The sequence below is a fragment of the Desarmillaria tabescens genome (genome assembly GCF_030435595.1).
Source record: "Desarmillaria tabescens strain CCBAS 213 chromosome Unknown EV420scaffold_46, whole genome shotgun sequence".
Taxonomy (NCBI): domain Eukaryota; kingdom Fungi; phylum Basidiomycota; class Agaricomycetes; order Agaricales; family Physalacriaceae; genus Desarmillaria; species Desarmillaria tabescens.
The window spans coordinates 220,968-239,551 of NW_026848345.1; the positions used below are offsets into that span (position 1 = coordinate 220,968).

The 18,584-nt window shown below is 47.4% G+C and overlaps 9 protein-coding genes across 9 annotated transcripts; 4 read left to right on the forward strand and 5 right to left on the reverse strand.

Annotated features, from left to right (window-relative positions):
- Positions 1 to 236: 236 nt before the first annotated feature.
- EV420DRAFT_1570129 (uncharacterized protein) lies at positions 237 to 1,318 on the reverse strand. The gene is made up of 5 exons (XM_060474245.1): positions 1,288 to 1,318; positions 1,131 to 1,233; positions 1,057 to 1,104; positions 914 to 1,023; positions 237 to 765 (listed from the first exon to the last, which is right to left on the reverse strand). Exons 2-5 carry the CDS (start codon positions 1,139 to 1,141, stop codon positions 353 to 355), a joined length of 582 nt encoding a protein of 193 aa, XP_060325918.1. The 5' UTR covers positions 1,142 to 1,233; positions 1,288 to 1,318; the 3' UTR covers positions 237 to 352.
- A 2,399-nt stretch (positions 1,319 to 3,717) lies between these two features.
- On the forward strand, positions 3,718 to 5,299 carry EV420DRAFT_1648002 (uncharacterized protein; the record flags this gene model as incomplete). Its single annotated transcript, XM_060478102.1, has 5 exons — positions 3,718 to 3,759; positions 4,753 to 4,781; positions 4,829 to 4,953; positions 5,023 to 5,095; positions 5,149 to 5,299. 5 exons carry the CDS (start codon positions 3,718 to 3,720, stop codon positions 5,297 to 5,299), a joined length of 420 nt encoding a protein of 139 aa, XP_060325919.1.
- Positions 5,178 to 5,883, forward strand: EV420DRAFT_896602 (uncharacterized protein). The gene is made up of 3 exons (XM_060483915.1): positions 5,178 to 5,404; positions 5,457 to 5,665; positions 5,718 to 5,883. The coding sequence occupies exons 1-3, from the start codon at positions 5,357 to 5,359 to the stop codon at positions 5,818 to 5,820; spliced, it is 360 nt and encodes a 119-aa protein (XP_060325920.1). The 5' UTR covers positions 5,178 to 5,356; the 3' UTR covers positions 5,821 to 5,883.
- Positions 5,884 to 6,380: 497 nt separating this feature from the next.
- Positions 6,381 to 6,743, forward strand: EV420DRAFT_896633 (uncharacterized protein). The gene has a single exon (XM_060483916.1). The coding sequence runs from the start codon at positions 6,414 to 6,416 to the stop codon at positions 6,675 to 6,677; it is 264 nt and encodes an 87-aa protein (XP_060325921.1). The 5' UTR covers positions 6,381 to 6,413; the 3' UTR covers positions 6,678 to 6,743.
- Positions 6,744 to 6,809: 66 nt separating this feature from the next.
- EV420DRAFT_1276400 (short-chain dehydrogenase) lies at positions 6,810 to 7,795 on the reverse strand (the record flags this gene model as incomplete). The annotated part of the gene is made up of 5 exons (XM_060467958.1): positions 6,810 to 6,912; positions 6,965 to 7,173; positions 7,232 to 7,478; positions 7,532 to 7,624; positions 7,674 to 7,795. Coding segments are annotated over 5 exons (774 nt in total), but the record flags the coding sequence as incomplete, so codon positions are not given.
- A 608-nt stretch (positions 7,796 to 8,403) lies between these two features.
- Positions 8,404 to 10,863, reverse strand: EV420DRAFT_896720 (cytochrome P450). The gene is made up of 16 exons (XM_060483917.1): positions 10,685 to 10,863; positions 10,528 to 10,628; positions 10,337 to 10,472; positions 10,186 to 10,283; positions 10,026 to 10,122; positions 9,897 to 9,969; positions 9,616 to 9,839; positions 9,509 to 9,563; positions 9,418 to 9,455; positions 9,299 to 9,354; positions 9,110 to 9,249; positions 8,962 to 9,057; positions 8,894 to 8,904; positions 8,821 to 8,845; positions 8,753 to 8,764; positions 8,404 to 8,698 (listed from the first exon to the last, which is right to left on the reverse strand). The coding sequence occupies exons 1-16, from the start codon at positions 10,800 to 10,802 to the stop codon at positions 8,524 to 8,526; spliced, it is 1,455 nt and encodes a 484-aa protein (XP_060325923.1). The 5' UTR covers positions 10,803 to 10,863; the 3' UTR covers positions 8,404 to 8,523.
- A 619-nt stretch (positions 10,864 to 11,482) lies between these two features.
- EV420DRAFT_896729 (uncharacterized protein) lies at positions 11,483 to 13,462 on the reverse strand. The gene is made up of 9 exons (XM_060483918.1): positions 13,205 to 13,462; positions 13,027 to 13,149; positions 12,885 to 12,977; positions 12,576 to 12,831; positions 12,319 to 12,527; positions 12,177 to 12,267; positions 11,954 to 12,125; positions 11,558 to 11,900; positions 11,483 to 11,509 (listed from the first exon to the last, which is right to left on the reverse strand). Exons 1-7 carry the CDS (start codon positions 13,279 to 13,281, stop codon positions 11,973 to 11,975), a joined length of 1,002 nt encoding a protein of 333 aa, XP_060325924.1. The 5' UTR covers positions 13,282 to 13,462; the 3' UTR covers positions 11,483 to 11,509; positions 11,558 to 11,900; positions 11,954 to 11,972.
- Positions 13,463 to 14,870: 1,408 nt separating this feature from the next.
- EV420DRAFT_1648005 (uncharacterized protein) lies at positions 14,871 to 15,778 on the forward strand (the record flags this gene model as incomplete). Its single annotated transcript, XM_060478103.1, has 5 exons — positions 14,871 to 14,947; positions 14,996 to 15,118; positions 15,167 to 15,259; positions 15,312 to 15,567; positions 15,617 to 15,778. 5 exons carry the CDS (start codon positions 14,871 to 14,873, stop codon positions 15,776 to 15,778), a joined length of 711 nt encoding a protein of 236 aa, XP_060325925.1.
- A 637-nt stretch (positions 15,779 to 16,415) lies between these two features.
- EV420DRAFT_1648006 (short-chain dehydrogenase) lies at positions 16,416 to 17,529 on the reverse strand (the record flags this gene model as incomplete). The annotated part of the gene is made up of 6 exons (XM_060478104.1): positions 16,416 to 16,518; positions 16,573 to 16,781; positions 16,832 to 17,087; positions 17,141 to 17,233; positions 17,282 to 17,404; positions 17,453 to 17,529. 6 exons carry the CDS (start codon positions 17,527 to 17,529, stop codon positions 16,416 to 16,418), a joined length of 861 nt encoding a protein of 286 aa, XP_060325926.1.
- Between the last annotated feature and the right edge of the window lie 1,055 nt (positions 17,530 to 18,584).

Sequence of the window (18,584 nt, forward strand, 5' to 3'; positions counted from 1 at the left end):
GAGTCTGTATCTCTTTGCACCCAAATGATACGCTAAGTACCCTTTTACAAACTCCTTGTACATCTCAGTGCGCTTCTTTGTGTGGCGATAAGACTAAGCAAGCGCCCTCTCGTGTGCCTCCTATGCACTTCTCCATCACGTAGCAAAGAGTCTTCGTCTTTGGCTCGCCGTGGGCTTCAGCTAATATCGATATCAGATTGTGGTTGTCACTGTCAAGCTCCTCCTTGTAGAACGAGGTGACGTCGTTTATGAAGCAGATGACTTCACGGAGGAGAGGGAGAGCTTGGATGTATACGGAATACTGGCATCTTGGTGGGGAAAATGAACACGGCGTAAGCTTCCGCAATTCCGCTTAGCTCTCGAAGAAATGCTGCGTATTTGTCAACTTTGTGCGTCTGCCGCCTTTGATGAGTAAGTGACCCAATTGCCTGTGAGAATTACTCACCGGCTCAGATATACTTCGTGTCTCCAAAATCAATGCAGTCATGAACCGGAGGACCGCCTGGACGATGAAATCAGCAGTCACTTCGCCAAACAGCTGGGAGGCTTCTGCCAGGATGTTCGCAAAGTCATCTAGCATCTTGTTTGGCTGCTTCTCTGAGGATGCAAAGTGCTGTGTGGAAGAAATTAATGGAATTTCACTAGCAGACATGTAGACATCGATATTCACTTTGGTAAAAATAGGAACTCCGACCAGGGCGTCGGGGTCATCAGGATAGACGTCGTCGAAGTATATTGCAAACGCGGTGTAGAAGGCAATGTATACTTTCACCGTTGACATCGTCGAGATGATGGTATGCAGAGGCAGTAATGTTGAGTCCAGGTCACTAGGTAGGGCCTGAGTGCATCGAGGGCATATCCTCTATGCTCGGCCTCCTTCATGCAAAGATCTTCGAGTGCAGGGATCCGAGACAGACGGCAAGTTGGTAGGTGTCGAATTGGTGTACGAAAGATCGGATTATGTCTCCAGTAGTCTGCTTCGATTTCTGTTGTCTGTCTGTGACGTTACGAGGCCCGACATAACTACAGTAAACACCCTAAAGAAATTATGGAAACGTAAGTTCCGAGTCGGTAAAATAATACGGACAAAAAGAGCATACTGAGCTAGAACTGATATGGTGGAAGGCCACGGTTCGAGCATCCCCGATGTTAGGCTATGGAGACCTGTGTGTGCATGCATTTGCAAGGGAAAGAGACATTGTCATCGTATAGGATATCCTTGAATACCAAAATCTGAAAGCCCAAGAAGTTGAACTTATATATTACTCCTCGTCCAGAAAGACTTATGCAAACATCGGCTTTGGAGCATATGCTCTATATTACTCAGTTCTCATCGGAACGGGGGTGGGAGATCTATAACTGAGCAAACAGCGAAAATGTTCAAGGAAGCCTTTTGACACCAACAACGAAGGCGCAAGTTTCAGCTCCAGCGAATGTGTGAGATGTAGCGGTCTTCTCGTAAACCTTCCTTGACAACTTGCTATGAACCTATAGGCCCCGGGAAGTCCCCGCCAAGGTGTGTCCGATAAAATCACCGATTTTGGGGGGACGGTCCGGGCGGGACGAAGGCGCCGCTACACCAAAATTTCGCTTTAGCATCGTTGTCGGCACTATTTTGGTTTCTAGGTGGCAATTGGGCGACATTTCTGCCAGATTCCACTAGTCTATCGCCCAAACTGTACACACACCGCCAATTACAGGCCTTGTTGGCATGTACCATCGCCACGAAATGTCCTAAATTATGCTAACTGCAGACAAGGGGCTCAAATTTTGGTCCTCAAATATGCTAATTTTCGGACACCCCTTGGTGGGAGCTTCCCGGGGCCTGAACCTATGACGACATTCGCATTTTGATTCATGTTCATTTTTAAAACCACACTATTCCAAGTCCGTCATTCCTATCATCTTTTCACGAGGAGCATTAAGTATTGTAATCTATTGCTTGACCCATGCGGGGTTTCTATAGAGTCGTAAGCCTTACTTTATGAGTTGTATGAAGAATCGCTCAATGAATGTAGAGGCTTTTCTACCGTTATCATTACAACTGTCAAACACATTATGGATGGCCTCGGAAAGGCGATATGCCGGATACGCCCCACGTGAAAATTCCCTTCACAACTTTCAATAGATTTTATACAGTAGGAGAAGTTGTACCAAGTCAGAAGCCTTTTGTAAGATATCAAAACCTCAGAATAACGTTCATTACCGGTTTCCATCAGAATAGTAAGGACTTCCTAGGACCTCGGGTCATCCCAATATACGGGGCCTGAGGCGAAAATAATTCAGGCTTGTCTAGTGCCATGGCCCACACTGAAAACCTTCGGATGCTTTTCCACCTTCTCAGTGTTCTCCTATGTCCACGGAGCAGGCTGGATACTCTACAAAACATCGGCAGTGAGTTGACCCCACTTATCATGAACAAATCCCGGTTCACGCAAGCGTGGGGGGCGTCATACTTGAGCAAACTGGACTGGAGAGATTAAAATAGATATCCCATTATCAGATCCAGATGCCGTATAACCCGCCCTGATTTCCATCCCGAGCCTGATGTCACCTCGTCAGCTGCATGTTGTTCAAAATACATTCTCTAACGCGACACGCGAGAATGCGTTTTTCAATTCAAACTTTCAGAGAAACGCACATCTACTCGCAGTCTCATACAGACTTCTGGGATTCTGAGCATACCATGATACTAGGATTTATGAGACATCCTCTCGAATCTTTGATTGAATCGCGACCGGAATAGAAGAACAGAGCTTGCTTACAGTGAAGCACAGTCCAGTACGAAAAAGGATACCGCATTCACTGCACCATTCCGTTTCGAGATCATCTGCATTGTCCCTGTCATGGAGAACGCCTTCGTGCCTGATGGGTGTGGGTTCATCTCTGTGCTAGGATACATGCATATTGGCTCACCTAGCCAGAGAGAGGGCGATAGTGGTACCTTGACGTGCTTGACTGATACTCACTTGAACCACCGATGAAGCAGATAAGCTACCAGAAGCGACGCGACTACAAGGAACGGTGCAACCCCAGGAAGAAAGATCTCAGATCCTTAGATTCAATAATGAACTTCCGACGCTTAAGATGCTACTGGAGTGGATCATCGAACACAGGCTAGGAAAGCAGTGAGAGTTTCTTGAGCTGATCCGAGTGCGTATTCACATGATGACAGTCCATAAGACCAGTGGAAAGCGACTGACCCTCTCAAGAGCAAGACCGTGGCGGAGCTCCATTGTGATAATAACGAAAAAGGGGAAGGCCGCCCGGAGTTTTCTCTGTTGGAAAACGGATGCTAGTGACCCGTGTTAAAGCCTCAGTACATACCTGATCTGACTGCAAACGTGAAGATGTAGCTACATAGGACGAACGCACCAGAGATGTAACCTGTGGTCAGTAAAAAAATCCGGTTGGAATTATTACTTGACTTGACCTATCGAAGTCTACGTCCTTTGTTTACGCGTTCTTGGTTATCTGGAGGCGGGAGCATTCCTATCCACGTCTGGAGATTTGGTTTCTGTCCGCAATATACATGCTTCAGCTAATTCTGATGTCAAATCAAATCATCTGGAAAAGATGCAGCGCTTTTCACCTTTTTCGCGCACGCGATTCTTCCGGGAGTTGTGCTCTGTTAATTCTAAACATTTTTTACCGGAGTTTAGGTGTCCTGCCACTGCGACCAATAGTGATTCAGATGTCTATTCAATACGCTAGACCATGAAGCAATCCGGAACCAGCGAGCCTAGAGACTTTGAAGAGGTATGTCGGTTTCATCAGCGTGGAAGGCTGCTGGTAGGACTGGGATAAAGTGGAACGGGAAATATTCAGTATGCCGTTATATCACAGTAGTCGCCGTCGCACTGCGCTGGAGACTGATGGTAGGCGGCAAGCGGTGGCGGGACCGTGGAAGGTGGCTGGACTGCCGCCGGTCCGCGATAGCCCGCTGCGTCGGGGTTTGAAATACGCTTTGACTGCAACCATCATCTGCCGCCAATACCCTCTTGTTTTTCTATTCAGCTTCGAAGCTATGGAAAATGTCTAATTGAAGGAACGTGTCGAGCAAGGATACAAAAGCGATGATCTTCAACGGCAATTTTGACTTCAACAGGCAGCATCTAATTTTGAGAGAGGAAAAGTTATGGTATGCAAAACATTGAGCGAATAATCTAGTATGCCCCATACAATTTTTCTATGCATCCCATATTTATGTGGCCTCAGACGTATGTGTATACTCCAGCCTCGAGTGATCCAACGATCCTCCGCATTTTCTCACCTGGAGTCTGAACTGGATCGCCGAGGAACGCACTCATACTAGCATGCGGAGCATAGTCCGGAACGTTACCTTGATTAGATCAATAGGAAATGGAAATGGTCATGAAAGCAGACGGCAGGCTACACTCAGCTAAACGGCACCAAGGTATCCTGACAGTGTCACTATTGGCATGGGCTTCTTGCGAAGGAGACTCTACAGCTTCTATGGAAAAACATGACCAGTTCCTGCCACGATAACTAGGATTGTCGCTCCGAGCATGAGAACCTTTGTCATAATGCTGATGGCCATAAAGGAATCTGGACCGTCTCCTCCAACTTCAATGCACCAAATACTGCACAAATCGGGATACGCAGTTTTGCTGAATAAGACAAAAGATGTGCTGTAGTGAATAAAAGCAACTGTGCAGAGGCTATTCAACATCCCCCCGAACATGACAGATCTCATTGTGGCTACTGTGATGTCACTGTCTGGACGAGTAGGACTCGTTACAGGTGGAGGAACAGGTGTTGTAAGTCTCAGGAATTTTGATCACACGGATAATTGACCTGTCGACAGAGGATTCATGATTGCTAAAGCATTTGCTGTCAACGGAGCCAAGGTATATATCACTGGCCGAAGGTTGGGTGTGCTTGAGAAAGCCGCCGCTTCTGTTACGGGCGTCCCAGGATCCATTGTCTCGTGTGTGATGCCATTTCTCTACAATGTTGATTGCTAACACGTATACAACGGACTACAAATGGACGTGACAGACGAAAATGCTGTCAGGGCTGGGGCAAAGCTCATTGAAGGAATCGACGGCAAGCTCGACATCCTGGTCAACAAGTTTGTCTATAGTATCCTTGGATCCCCTCTTTCATACGCTAATCTCTTTGCAGTGCTGGATTCGGCACCTCTTCTCGCGATCCAGACTTTGCTGCGAAGAAGCTCGGGACGTCAGATCCTTTCGAACCCGAAATGGTACAGGGCTGGATGGATATCTTCGCCCTAAACACTATCGCACCATTCTTCGTCGTCCATGCCTTCTAATCTCTCCTCATCAAAGGAGCGCAATCCCGTCTTCGAGGCACGTCGAGCGTCATCAACATGAGCAGTCTGGGAGCAAAGACAAATTCAGCAGTACCGATAGGCTGTGTATGTACCCTGCTATTCCCTTCAAGGCTCGACTCGGAACTAACGTGACTAGTTGGCATACGGCCCGACGAAATCAGCTTTGGAAAAGCTCACCTTCGTTTTGGGGACGAGCTTTGCTCAGAGAGACATCCCGATTCAGGTGAATGCGATGGAGCCTGGCATCTTTCCGTCAGAGATGGCCACTCCTGAGTTTCTGGATACGATCGAGACAGAGCCGTTACCTGGGTTTGTGGCTCCAATGCCTGCGAGGAGACATGGATCGTGAGTATGTTCAGTATTTAGATGAGATTGGATGTTGACTCGACTTTACTAGCGATGCGGAGCTGGGGATGACGGCGATTTATTTGACAGTATCTGACTATACGAACGGGGCAGTTTTGAGTGTTGATGGTAGAATAATGTTGGTCAATCCTTGAACTTTTATTTATCTGATGCAGAACTTTCCCCATGGAATCAAATGCATTTTCTTTCTCTCCCATATCAAAATGACGAGCCTCAAGACATTTCAAGTTCAGATTGGATATCGAACATCCTCGGCTAATATTGTACTAGGTTCAAGTTCATCCTGATACAACCTATACGAAACGACACCCGGCAATAGACAGGCTATCGCTGGTTCAAGGCTGTCGACGTGTCGCGATCTGTAAAAATAGCTTCTCCAAGAGTGGCGAAGTGCATAGTGTGAGCTTCCATGACTGAATACTGTATGCATTCTATGGATACGTGAAGACGACTCGTATCGTATCCTGCCCTGAGGAGCGCATGCAGGGAACGACGTGACACTAAACTTCGAAGTCCCAAGAATAATTCAATAAAATGGGAATGAGCAGGTATTGGAAGGTTGGTCTCAAAAGAATTTTAATTTCAATGAGAACTTGATTCATTCACAGGTTACTATAGTACAAGCGTATTCCTACGAGTACATGCGGGTCACGGAGAATTAAAAGCCTATTCACATAGAAGGAAATTGGTATTTCAGTTATTCTTGAAAACTACCTGCATCTTCATCATGGAAGTGCGATTCTGCACACTCACACCTGCATCTCGTGCTACTTCTTCCACTCGTTGGGCCATAACCCTTAACTGCATTTGCATGTTCATATTGGCAGCGCCAACCTGCAAGGCTGGGACTGAGATGATTATCAAGGAAACGATCCCGGCGTCCTCATCGGTCGCCATCCTAGCTCTCTCGACCATCGAATTCGAGAACTCCTCGTCAGTGTCCTTATCTCGAGGCAGTAACAGAGGTCGGCAGGAATCTGGCCGAAAATAAAATGGTTGGATTGGTAGGCCATGCTAAAGGAGAGGATATGCCGTAGACCATCGGGCGAGAGAACTTAGAAATGTCGGTCATCTTTAGGAACATTCTGATTCTATGATAGGCCCACACCAGATAATTGAATAATCAGGGATTGACCAGCGATAATCCACCGTCAACCGTCAAAATCGCCCCGTTCGTATAATCCGACACTGCCAAATAAATTGCCATCATTCCCATCTCCTCCTCACTAGCAATCTCAAATCAACAATCAATTTCATCCGAGCACTAAACATACTCACGTCCCCGATCTCTTTGCGGGTGCTGGCGCAATAAGCCCAGGTAGTGGCTTAGTCTTGATCGCTTCCACAAATTCAGGAGTCATCAACTGCGAAGCGAACACGCCAGGAGCCAGCGAGTTCACGCGAATTGGGATATCCTTCTGAGCAAAGGACGTTCCTAAAACAAGCGTGAGTTTGTCCAAAGCAGCTTTCGTTACATTGTATGCGATCTAAATCAAGTTTAGCAAAGAGAGCTAAAGGGGAGGATATAGCACATACAGACGTCACAGGCCCTGTTCCGTTGAGCTTGGCTGCAATACTACTGATGTTGATGACACTGGAGGTGCCTTGGGGGCGGGTCGGCGCTCCACTGATGAGAAGGGTTTGGAAAGCACGTACGACGAAGAACGGGGCGATTGTGTTGAGCACGAAAATATCAGCCCAGTTTTGTACTGTTTCAGGTTCAGATGGATCCTCTGCAGCGTATTTCTTCGAGATAAAGTCTGGGTCACGAAGGGAAGCTGAAAATCCGGCACTACGAAGGCATTAGCATATGGATGAGGTGAACTGAGGGTACCATTGACGAACTTGTTGACGAGGATGTCGAGCTTTCCGTCAATTCCTTCGATATACTTTGCGCCAGCCTTGACGCTCTCTTCGTCAGTAACATCCATCTGGATCCTGGAGGTGCTTCAGAAGCAAACACCATGGGGAGAGAACGGCTACGTACGGGATAATGGATCCAGAGATGCCCGTGATTGATGCCGCGGCTTGCTCTAGTACATCCAACCTACGCCCAGCGATGTATACTTTCGCCCCGTTTGCAACGAAGGCTTTCGCAATGATAAGTCCTCTATCAGAGAGTCAACCATGAGCCATAATCGTGAATCAGGGAGCATACATTCCCGCCTGTAACAAGGCCGACTCGTCCAGAAAGCGACATCAATGAAGCCACGTTAAGATCTTCCATCTTTGGGGAATGCTCTGGATTGCAGTCCCTTCTATCTTAAGCGGTTAATGCCTGGATGACATAAATCCTGATCTTATGCAGTATCCAGGTGTCTGCCGTAAATGGTGGATTTACGCTACAAAAGTGCCTTCCCTGATATCCGTCAGCATGGTGACAAAAGCTGTTATTCTTGGGGGCGCTGTCATATTCGTCGGCTCTAGGACGCGTGCCGGTGTTGCATCGAGAAAAAGAATCATTGTGGTACTTATTCACACTGCCCCACCTATACCATAGGAAGACCTTCGTAAGACTCTGGTACGCGAACAATATGGCGAGAGAGTGCAGACAGACACAGGCACCATAAGGGCCAAGAGGCTTTGAAACAGGAGCCAACTGCTAGCGAAACTCATTTAGTTGAATGATCATAGCGGCACTGATTCGGAGCAGTGATTCCGCCGCAGCTCACCACCATCGCCCTTTCCCATCGATCTGCGTAAGGAATCTCGTTGCAGGCCGCGCTCCTTGATGATCTGCACACACCAGTATGAGAACGTCCTTTTGGGGTTGAAGTCTCTAGATTGCCGAGGAAATGTATTACACGAATTCATACTCTCGGACCAGGCATCATCCATTACGTTAAAGCTCTCACCCGTAAGGGTAGCTGAGATCCTAGATGTGCTTTCCCCTTCACAATAGGCACAACAGCCGGCGATCCAGGGAACTGCATTATCTCAATGCCTCCCTCAGGCAAACCGAACTCGAAGTGTAGAATCAGATTCGCTATGATTGTTTGCGTTTCCATGATCCTGCAACCAGTTTGAATAAAATGAGGTTCATAAGTGAAGGGAGGTAGTACGTACGCAAATCGCCACCTGCAAGACAGAATAGAGATCAGCAAGGGGATAAGGGAATCGCTGCAGTTAGTTACCCGATACATGAACGAGGTCCGGCACCTGAGGATCATGTAAGTGAAAAAGAAACTGCGCTGGGATGTAGCCCACCAAATGTCATCCTAGCATCCCGTCAAATAAGCCTCGAGAACACGCACAAAACCCGAGATCTTACTCACAGATTAGCATACACACCCCGAGATACAGACAGAGTCGTGTCAAAAAATCGAGCCGGGTTCCACTCTTCCGCATCGTCTCCCCAGAGAGACGGAAGACTAGAAAAGGTCGGCGCTGAATACGGATTAAAACGACATGGGAACAGCATACCGGTTGTATAGGTAAGCAGAACAAGCAAATGTTTGCCCCTTAGGTACCGCGAGCGTCTTCCCTTTGGAGAGAGGCAGGACGTCGTCATGAGGAGCAGTACGCATCAAGGAATGCATATTTGGGTGCAGACGAAGAGACTCCTGTCACTAGAGGTGAATGTGGACATCCGATGCAGCTAACCGTGCTCACTTTGATAGCTGCGTTCAAAAATGGCATTGAGTCGTAGTCGTTTGATTGTTTGAGCTCTGCACGAATTATGGACTGATGGTCAGGATGCAGGGCGAGTTCGTAAAGTAACCACGCTATACTAGAACTCGATGTCTCATGCCCAGCAGTGACGAAGGTCCTGGAATGAGGGAGAATTACCTCACGAGGGACAAGTAAAGAGATCTCACGAACATTAGCTGTGCTTCAATTTCATCATCCTGCATTTTACCTGCTAAGCGCGCTCCCGCTGAAGATGAAATCATGTTAATTGGTGTATTAAATGAAAAGAGTGAACTGACCAAGGATATTGACTATATCTCCATCACCTTCTGGCGTCTGCACCTCGTTATGTCTAGCCATGATTTCTCGAGCTGTTTTCTTAGCCACCTTTTCTATACTGAGGAGCTGACGTATTTCTCGGATCGGGACCAGTCGAAGAAGTCCTAGTACTGAATCTGGAAGCATTCGTATCAAGGTTACGAGGATAAGCTCTGGTGCAGATGGATTAGCTTGCGAGGCCGTGCTGAAATTAAATGTTAGATATGATGAGTATTGTATGAAAAGGAAAGGCGCTTCGTACAAAAGATGTCTCATTGCTTGCTCTAGTTCCGTTTCCAGACCATCGAGCGAACAAAAATCATACCGGAAGAAAGCTTGTGGACTCAGATGTTAGGCTGACTAGTGAGAGGATATCATGGGTTCTACTTGCCTAGACCGATAATATCTAAGGAAACCTTGCTTGTCCAATCGTGTATATCGACAATGTCATCAGCACCAGTCAGAGATTCTTTGATACAATCCACAAGCTGCAATAATCATCATAGGATCCCTCAGATCACCACGCTTGTTTGCTGTGTAGACGAACATACCTTGTCACTGCATTGTTGAAAGATAACCCTGGAATTCCGAAGCTGTGCAGAGGAAAATGCTGGATTCAGAATCTTGCGTTGGCGGTGGTGAGGTTCACCTGAACACGCTGATTATAATTTTGTGCGAAAGCTAGGCTGACGTAAAACTCACCGTCAACAATGGCAAGACCATCCTTGCCACCAATGAGACTCAGTACAAAGATGATTTCCTTTGATTTTGGGTAAGGACATGAGGGATCGAAAATGTGTTCGAGAGCCTTTGAATCGCAAACTACCAAGATGTCTTGCTACGAATCATCATGTCAGCTTGGATTATGAACAGGGGTAGCTGTGCTTGCTTACACCCAGACCGCCCTCAGTACGATAAAGGGTGCCATACTCCCTGCACCATTTCGTTTCAAGATCACCTGCATTGTCTTGATTGCGAAGTACACGTTGGTGGCCTGGTAGTATTGTGGGTAAGCTCAGGTTTGTACTTGGTAATCTATAGATGACTTACCTAGCCAGAAAGATGGCGATGGGGGTCCTTTGATGTGCTTAACTGATGGTCGTTTGAACCACCAATGAAACAGCAAGGCTACCAGGAGCGATGCGACTGCAATGGAGGATGTGGCCATGCTCAGAAAGAACTAGGGTTCTTGAAATCAGAGTCAAGATACGTTCCTGGCTTTATGATGCTCCTACAGTCTTATGATTCAATGAATGCTGGCAAGCAGTTGATCCACAAGCTAAGCCGAGTCGACATGATAGGACAAGCTAGTCCTTCTCCACTGGACTAAGGTTTCGGTATGGCTCCATTTTGATGATGTGGAAGAGACTAGAGGAAGCTCAGTCGGAGTTCACGAGTTTGCTCCAAATCTATTGGAAGGGAAGGCCGAGAATCCTTCCTGGGGTTTCAGGTTATACCGTATTTAGCTACGGCCTCAAGGACAGTGACCACTTCCCTAGAGATCTGTATTGAACATATGCTCAGTAACAAGTTTGTCGGAATAAATGCTTAACATACCTGCCAACCGTGTTCATTATTGTTCCTGCAACCGCCAGGAAGCGGAGCGTTCTTGAGGCTCTGTTAACTGCTCCGATATTTGTGCCTGGCTACAATGAATATGTTTCAATTGGTTCTGTGAGCTATTTGGCAGGGCCTTGCTAAAAAGAAAAAAACATACAATGGTGTTCCTGAGATCGTATCGTCAACATTATTATTGAGCCCTTTCTACTCATAGAGCCCTATACCGGACAGCGATAATGAACGTGTGCCATCAAGCAACGATTCCTCCGACCTTCGCGGAAGACATGAGGCGAATGGCCATCTCCACTTCTGCGTCTGATCAAATGTATCAGTGTCAATTATTAAGCAAACATAAAAATGTACCAAGTTTTCCGCCCTTCTAAATCTCCGTTGTAAATTTGGTACGTCCTGACTCCCGCGTTCCTGACTAGGAGCCGATGGTACACTACACGGAGGACAGTCTAGTATCTTCAGGTGGTTAGTGGAGATGCTGATCGGCTGCCTAGTAAGCGACGATGCAGGGTACGGCAAAAATCTCTAGCTTGAATGGTCGTAAGGAAAGAAACTGAAGCCTAGACACACGAAAGACTCCAAAACGCACAGAGAGAAAAGTGCCCAGCACATCGTCATGGTTTGAAAATACGGGGGGCTTGCGAAAAGTTGAAGTTTCTTGTGCAACGGCATACAGTAATGAAGTGGATATACTCTTTCCATAAAATATGTTGAGGTGCAAAGGAGAGAACTGCAAGAAAAACTCACGTCTTCCTAACCCTAACTCCTAGTCGTGTAAAAGCTGTCGATTATTAAACCGGTAATCCGTGTTCGTTGACGCATTATTGTGTTGAGCAAAAAAAAAAACCATCGACCTGCTTCTTGGTCTCCTGACACGCAATCTGGAATGATCTTGTGTACCACAGTAGTCATCTTGAATCTGATTCCATGATAGTTCTACATTAGAGGGATCAATCAATTAAGGACTTACCAGCGATAATCCACCATCAATGCTCAAAATCGCTCCGTTCGTATAGTCAGACACAGCCAAATAGACTGTCGACACCCCCATCTCCGCCTCACTATAAACTCAAATCAATATTCAATTCCATCCAAACATTGACCATACTTGCTTTCCCTGTCTCTTTGCAGGAATCGGCGCGACTAACCCAGGCATTGGCTCAGTCTTGATCGCTTCCAAAACCTCAGGACTGATCAGTTGTGACGCAAACGCGCCCGGAGCCAGCGCGTTCACACGAATCGGAATATCCCTCCCAGCAAAATTCGTTGCCAGAACAAGTGTGAGCTTATTCAAAGCAGCCTTCGTTACGTTGTATGCTATCTAAACCAAGGTTAGTGTAGAGCTGAAAAGAAAAGACGTAGCTCATACAGACGACAGAGGGCTCGTTGAGTCCATCTTGGCTGCCGCGCTGCTGATGTTGATGACACTGGATGTGCCCTGGGGGCGGGACCGAGCTCCTTTGACGAGGAGCGCTTGGAAAGTGCGTACGACGAAGAACGGGGCAATCGTGTTGAGTGCAAACATATCTGCCCAGTTTTGGACGGTTTCAGGTTCAAATGGATCTGTCGCCGCGAGCTTCTTTGTGGTAAAGTCTGGGTCGCGAAGGGATCCTGCAAATACTGCACTACAAAGACGTTAGAACATGGGCGAGGCGACCCAATGGCACCGCGGACGAACTTGTTAACAAGGATATCAAGTTTGCCGTCGATTTCTTCAATGTGCTTGGCACCAGCCTTGACACTCTCTTCGTCAGTAGCATCCATCTGGATCCTGTAGGGGCATCAGAAATGAACACCACGAGGGAGAAAAGGCTGTTTACGGAATAATAGATCCTGGGACGCCTGTAACTGATGTCGCGGCTTGCTCTAGCACATCCTGCCTACGCCCAGTGATGTATACTTTCGCCCCGTTTGCAGCGAAGGCTTTTGCAATCATAAATCCTCTGTCAGAGAGGCGACGGTGAGTCGTAATCGAGAACCAAACTCCAGAGAACATACATTCCAGTCCCTCCTCCTGTAACAAGGCCTACTCGTCCAGAAAGCGACATCGCTGTAGCCACATGAAGCTCTGCCATGTTTGAGGAATACAGAGTAGCTTCTGGACGTGATGCCTTTTATTCTAGCGGTCGTCGCCTAGATTTCGTAAATGCCTGGTGTTATTCAGCAAGGCTATATCCCGATGTATGCGGTAAATGGCGGATTTATGTTGCAAGACTACCTGCCTTCTCTGATACCCGTCAGCATTGTAATGCAAGTTCATGTTCTCGGGGCGGCCGTTATATCTACTGACGCTTGTACACGTGTCGTGCTAGGCAGAGTTTCCCTTTCACGTATGTCATGCTCGTCACGAAGAAACCACACGAATACGGTGAAGGGGTGCAGGGACAGGCGCCATATGGGATGAGAGACTTTGAAATGGAAGACTATTGCGAACAAACGTTTAGTTGAGTAATTACAACATTGCTTCCGTCGCCGCGTACCTTCGTCACCAAATCTCATGAGTAAACTTCGAACAGGTAAGCGGTACCATGACGCGTCCTCCGATCAACGGTATAGTGACACGAATCCGAGGCAAACTGTTGACAGACCAGCCCATATCTCAGTAAGCTGGCTCCCGGGTCCGATGCAGCAGATGTATATTTTCTGGTGCCAAGAATCCCTGATCTATCTCTGTACCATCGGTATGCCGATGCTAGTGAAACTCGTGTGATACGTTGCATATAAGAGGGCCCCTTGTTTGTGTCTAAAAAAGCTCATCCACTACGCTTATGAATGATTAGAAGACAATCGTTCGGTAGGAGAGCGGTGAGGGTGATATCCTGGTAGAACCGAAGGTCAAAAGAGGCTCGCGCATTGCGAACGAATTCTCTCTTCTTCGCAGAGAAATATAGCTTTGAGGTTAGAGGAGGAAGAAACGAGCATAGAAAGATGACGGTTGCGGTTGAAGCTGCATTTCAAATCCGGTCCGCTGTCCCGCGGTTTCCAACCCGCTATGATCACGGTTCCAGAGAGCGGCGACTACCTCAGCCTGAAATACAAGTAAAGACAATCTGTTCATTGCAAGTTGCAGGACTTTTTATCGTGACAGATCCTTGGGGATGCGGTAGAAGGTAAGTGAATCCATACGCATACTTATCCTGTGATATTGAGGTCGCTTAATGGATGCATTATTGTCGGGCTAGGTGCCACTTACTTATCTCTTATAAGTATCATACGTGCTAAGATTTGCTAATATTTTCTGGCAGTTTCATCTATAGCCTCCGGTCAACCCAAGCTGAGTCACTCGAAGGTAACTGATTCAATATATTGAACGCGCACTCGTCCTAACTGTAACTTGGTTCGTAGCTCGTTTTGTCAGAATCCAGACCATAGGACCAAATGGCATCTGTTCCTATTCGGCTCACTTCCTAAGCGGGCCACGTCAAAGTATGAATGACCACTATGAAAGAACCTTCTTCTGATGTGATACCAAGCATTCAAGAGCCGATAGGGAGAGCGGAGCCCGAGAATTTTGTCAGAGTTGCTGACGATACTAGCAGAATGCAGGCAATGCCAAAGCCATTGTTTACTGCTCTCGCCGGGATACACTCTCGCTGAATAATACCAAAGGATGCTGCAATAAAAGAGGCCATGTGCGGACGCAACTGTTCGATATTCCCCTAACATGACAGATCTTAAGGTGGCTACGGCGATGTCACTTTCTGGACGAATAGGTCTCATTACGGGTGGAGGGACTGGCATGTAAGCTCTACGATCTTTGGTTACCACTCACTGTTGACTTTTTGATAGAGGATTCAGCATTGCTAAAGCGTTCGCTGCGAACGGAGCCAAGGTATATATTACTGGTCGAAGGCTGAACGTGCTGGAGAAAGCCGCCGCGTCTGTCACTGGCGTCTCAGGATCTATTGTCCCGTTAGTGATCGTCCATCTCCAGGATGATCATTGTTAACGCACATGCAGACTCCAGATGGACGTGACAAATGAAAGCAGCGTCAAAGCCGGCGCACAGCACATCGAAGGAATCGATGGCAAGCTCGATATCCTTGTCAACAAGTTGGTCTATGATGCCCCTGGTTCCCTCCTCCGTACGCTAAACTCTTCACAGTGCCGGATTTGCAGCTTCCCTTCGCGACCCAGACTTCATCGCGAAGAAACGCGCCGCAAATGATTCTTTTGACCCCGAAACCGTACAGAACTGGGCTGACATCTTTGCACTAAACACGATCGCCCCATTCTTTGTCATACGTGCTTTCCAATCTCTTCTCGTCAAAGGAGCGCGTTCTCGCCCTCAAGGCACCTCAAGCGTCATCAACATCAGCAGTGTAGCAGCACAATTGAACGTTGCAGGGGCACTTCTATCTGTACGTACTTCGAAAATCCTTTCAAGCTTTAGCTTATTCTATTTACTAGCTTGCATATGGCCTAACGAAAGCCGCTTTGAACAAGCTCACCCTCGTTCTGAGAACGAGTTTTGCTGGGAGGAATATCCCGATTCGAGTGAATACGATAGAACCTGGGGTATTTGCGTCGGAAATGGCGACTGGTGATTTGTTGGAGTTGTTGGAAGACTGAAGCGCTGCCTGGAATGGTGGCTCCTGTACCGGCAGGAAGACATGGGTCGTGAGTGTCTTCATTACTGGAGTACTTTAGGGCGATGTTAACCTCAATCCGGCTTGCTAGCGACGCTGAAATGGGGATGACGGCGGTGTACTTGGCGGCGTCGGATTATACGAACGGAGCAACCTTGGCGGTTGACGGTGGAATTACATTGGTGAATATCTGATGGTCTGGTTGCGCTGCGTATATCCCATCCTTGTCTTAGCGGAGGACAGGTGACATTTTTCAGTTGTGATTTTTCTCGAGTCTGAAATACAATTGTTATTCGAGGTGTGTCGTTTCGCTTTGAGATCAGCAAGCTTAAGGAGACGCAAGGGTTTCCACTTTCTCGGTTTTCGAATCTTCGTTGTCAGAATTTTGGTACGTCCCCGCTGAGAGCCAATGGTATGCTACATATTTTTTTTTTCAACTCTGTTTGATAAAGAACTCGGGAGGTCCCAACTATGGCACCTCGCTCACTCTAATCAAGATATCTTCCAGCACAACGCTGTGTCAACCAGTGACCGCAATCCCTGCAAGAAGTGTACAAAGGAAAATAGGTTTGATTCCATAAAGTATCTACGTCAGATAACCCAACAATATAATCTAACAATTAGGGATTGACCAGCGATATTCCGCCATCAACAGTCAAAATCGCTCCGTTCGTATAGTCGGACACAGCCAAATAGACCGCCGATATCCCCATTTCAGCTTCACTGCAAACACAAATCAACGATCAATCTCATCTAAACACTGTAAATACTACTCACTTTCCCTGCCTCTTCGCCGGAATCGGCGCGACCAACCCAGGCAGAGGCCGAGTCCTGATCGCCTCTAAAACTTCGGGGCTAACCAGTTGTGACGCAAACACGCCAGGAGCTAGCGCGTTCACACGAATCGGGATATCTCTCTGAGCAAAGCTTGTTGCTAGAACAAGTGTAAGCTTATTCAAAGCAGCTTTCGTCGAATTGTATGCCAGCTAAATCAAGGTTAGCTTGCGTGGACTAAAAGGGATAGCATGGCACATACAGAGGACAGAGGACTTGTGGAGTTCGCCTCGGCTGCTACGCTACTGATGTTTATGACACTGGAGGTGCCTTGGGGGCGGGACTGCGCTCCTTTGACGAGAAGGGATTGGAAGGCACGTACGACGAAGAACGGGGCAATTGTGTTGAGCGCAAAGATATCAGCCCAGTTCTGTACTGTCTCGGGTTCAAAAGGATCTTCTGCAGCGTATTTCTTTGAGATGAAGTCTGGATCCCGAAGGGAAGTAGCAAATCCGGCACTAGAACGATGTTAGCGTGTGGATGAGGTGAACTGAGGGCACCGTTGACGAACTTGTTGACGAGGATATCGAGCTTGCCGTCGGTTGATTCGATATACTTTGCGCCAGCTTTGACACTTTCTTCATCTGTGACGTCCATCTTCATTCTGTAACAGCATCAGGCTGGATGAATATACGAGGAGAGTGTTGCATACGGGACAATGGATCCTGGAACGCCTGTGACTGACGACGCCGCTTCCTGTAGCACGTTCAGCCTTCGGCCAGTGATGTATACCTTGGCTCCATTTGCAGCGAACGCTTTGGCAATCATAAATCCTCTGTCAGAGAATCAACTGCGAGTCATAATCAAGAATAAAGGAGCATACATTCCTGTTCCTCCGCCTGTAACGAAGCCTACTCGTCCAGACAGTGACATTGTTGTAGCCACAGTGAGATCTGCCATGCTTGTGGAATGATGAAGACCTCTACACGCAGTGTCTTTTATTCCAGTACCGCCTAGATGACATAAATCTGGTCTTATTCAGCGATGGCGTATCCCGGTCTATATGGTAAATCGTGGATTTACGTTGGAAGGGACCGCCCACCTTCCCTGATCCCCGAGCCAGCGCTGTGACGAAAGCTTTTGTTTTCAGGACGGCTACCGGCTCTTGTACGTGCGTCGTCTCAAACAAGGCAACCTTCGAGGCGATGCTCCATTCTCTTTCACGTATGCCGTGCTTGTCGTGAATAAATGAGTGAAAGGGCGCAGGGACAGGCACTGTATGTGCTGAGCGACCTTGAGACAGAAGCTTACTGAGAACGAAAATACATTTAGTTAAGTAATTGCGATATTGATTCCGTTGCCGCTTACATTCGTCATCATATCTAATGAGTAAACTTGAACGGTTAAGTGGTACTATGATGCATCGGCTAATGGGCCGCGTAATACTGCAAATTTGCACCAAATTGTTGACAGACTCGCCCATATCTATAAGCCGGCTGCTCCAAGGACCGGCGCACTGGATGGATATTTGCTGGTGCCGAAAATCCCCCGCCTGTGTACTGTCGGTCTATCTTCAGGAGTTCATGGAGTCCGAATATGGTTTGGTATATATCTGTCTGCCAGTGCTCGTTTTGCAACGCATGTGAGAAGTCCATTCTTTTGGCTTTGTTTCAAAGATATTCAGCCACTAGGTTTTTTGCGTAACTGGGAGCCTATCTCATGGCAGAAGAATGTCGAGGGTGACGCCCTGGCGAAAACACAGGTAAAAGGGGGCTGACGCGTCGCGAACGGATTCTCTCTTCCCAGAGAAATTTCTTAGACAGGTCGAAAGGGAAGTTGATATAAGACACAGCAAAAATAATATGGGACTTACCAGAGTCTTCGCCTAGTCTTTCGCGCATCATCGGCCCTTCCTCCCCTTGAATTGTTGCCTGATGCCTGAGAAATTCTTGGGGAAAATCTTTGTGTTCGCAATCTTGTTTAGGACAACGAGCTCTGCCAGATTCGGACCAGCT

Excerpts from the sequence above, each read along its gene's own strand:
- EV420DRAFT_1570129 (XM_060474245.1), bottom strand. Across the intron at positions 1,024-1,056 it reads TTTACCGACTCGGAACTTAC|TTATGTCGGGCCTCGTAACG; the intron begins GTTTCCATAATT and ends TGTTTACTGTAG. Across the intron at positions 766-913 it reads CACCTACCAACTTGCCGTCT|TATACATTGCCTTCTACACC; the intron begins GTCTCGGATCCC and ends CAACGGTGAAAG.
- EV420DRAFT_896602 (XM_060483915.1), top strand. The coding sequence starts at position 5,357 with ATGAGCAGTCTGGGAGCAAAGACAAATTCAGCAGTACCGATAGGCTGT. Across the intron at positions 5,405-5,456 it reads CAGCAGTACCGATAGGCTGT|TTGGCATACGGCCCGACGAA; the intron begins GTATGTACCCTG and ends TAACGTGACTAG. Across the intron at positions 5,666-5,717 it reads CCTGCGAGGAGACATGGATC|CGATGCGGAGCTGGGGATGA; the intron begins GTGAGTATGTTC and ends CGACTTTACTAG.
- EV420DRAFT_896633 (XM_060483916.1), top strand. The coding sequence starts at position 6,414 with ATGGAAGTGCGATTCTGCACACTCACACCTGCATCTCGTGCTACTTCT.
- EV420DRAFT_896720 (XM_060483917.1), bottom strand. The coding sequence starts at position 10,802 with ATGGCCACATCCTCCATTGCAGTCGCATCGCTCCTGGTAGCCTTGCTG. Across the intron at positions 10,629-10,684 it reads ATCGCCATCTTTCTGGCTAG|GCCACCAACGTGTACTTCGC; the intron begins GTAAGTCATCTA and ends CAATACTACCAG. Across the intron at positions 9,840-9,896 it reads CAAGCAATGAGACATCTTTT|CACGGCCTCGCAAGCTAATC; the intron begins GTACGAAGCGCC and ends ATTTAATTTCAG.
- EV420DRAFT_896729 (XM_060483918.1), bottom strand. The coding sequence starts at position 13,281 with ATGGCAGAGCTTCATGTGGCTACAGCGATGTCGCTTTCTGGACGAGTA. Across the intron at positions 13,150-13,204 it reads ACAGGAGGAGGGACTGGAAT|AGGATTTATGATTGCAAAAG; the intron begins GTATGTTCTCTG and ends CCTCTCTGACAG. Across the intron at positions 12,126-12,176 it reads TTGATGGTGGATTATCGCTG|ATTCAAGATGACTACTGTGG; the intron begins GTAAGTCCTTAA and ends TCATGGAATCAG.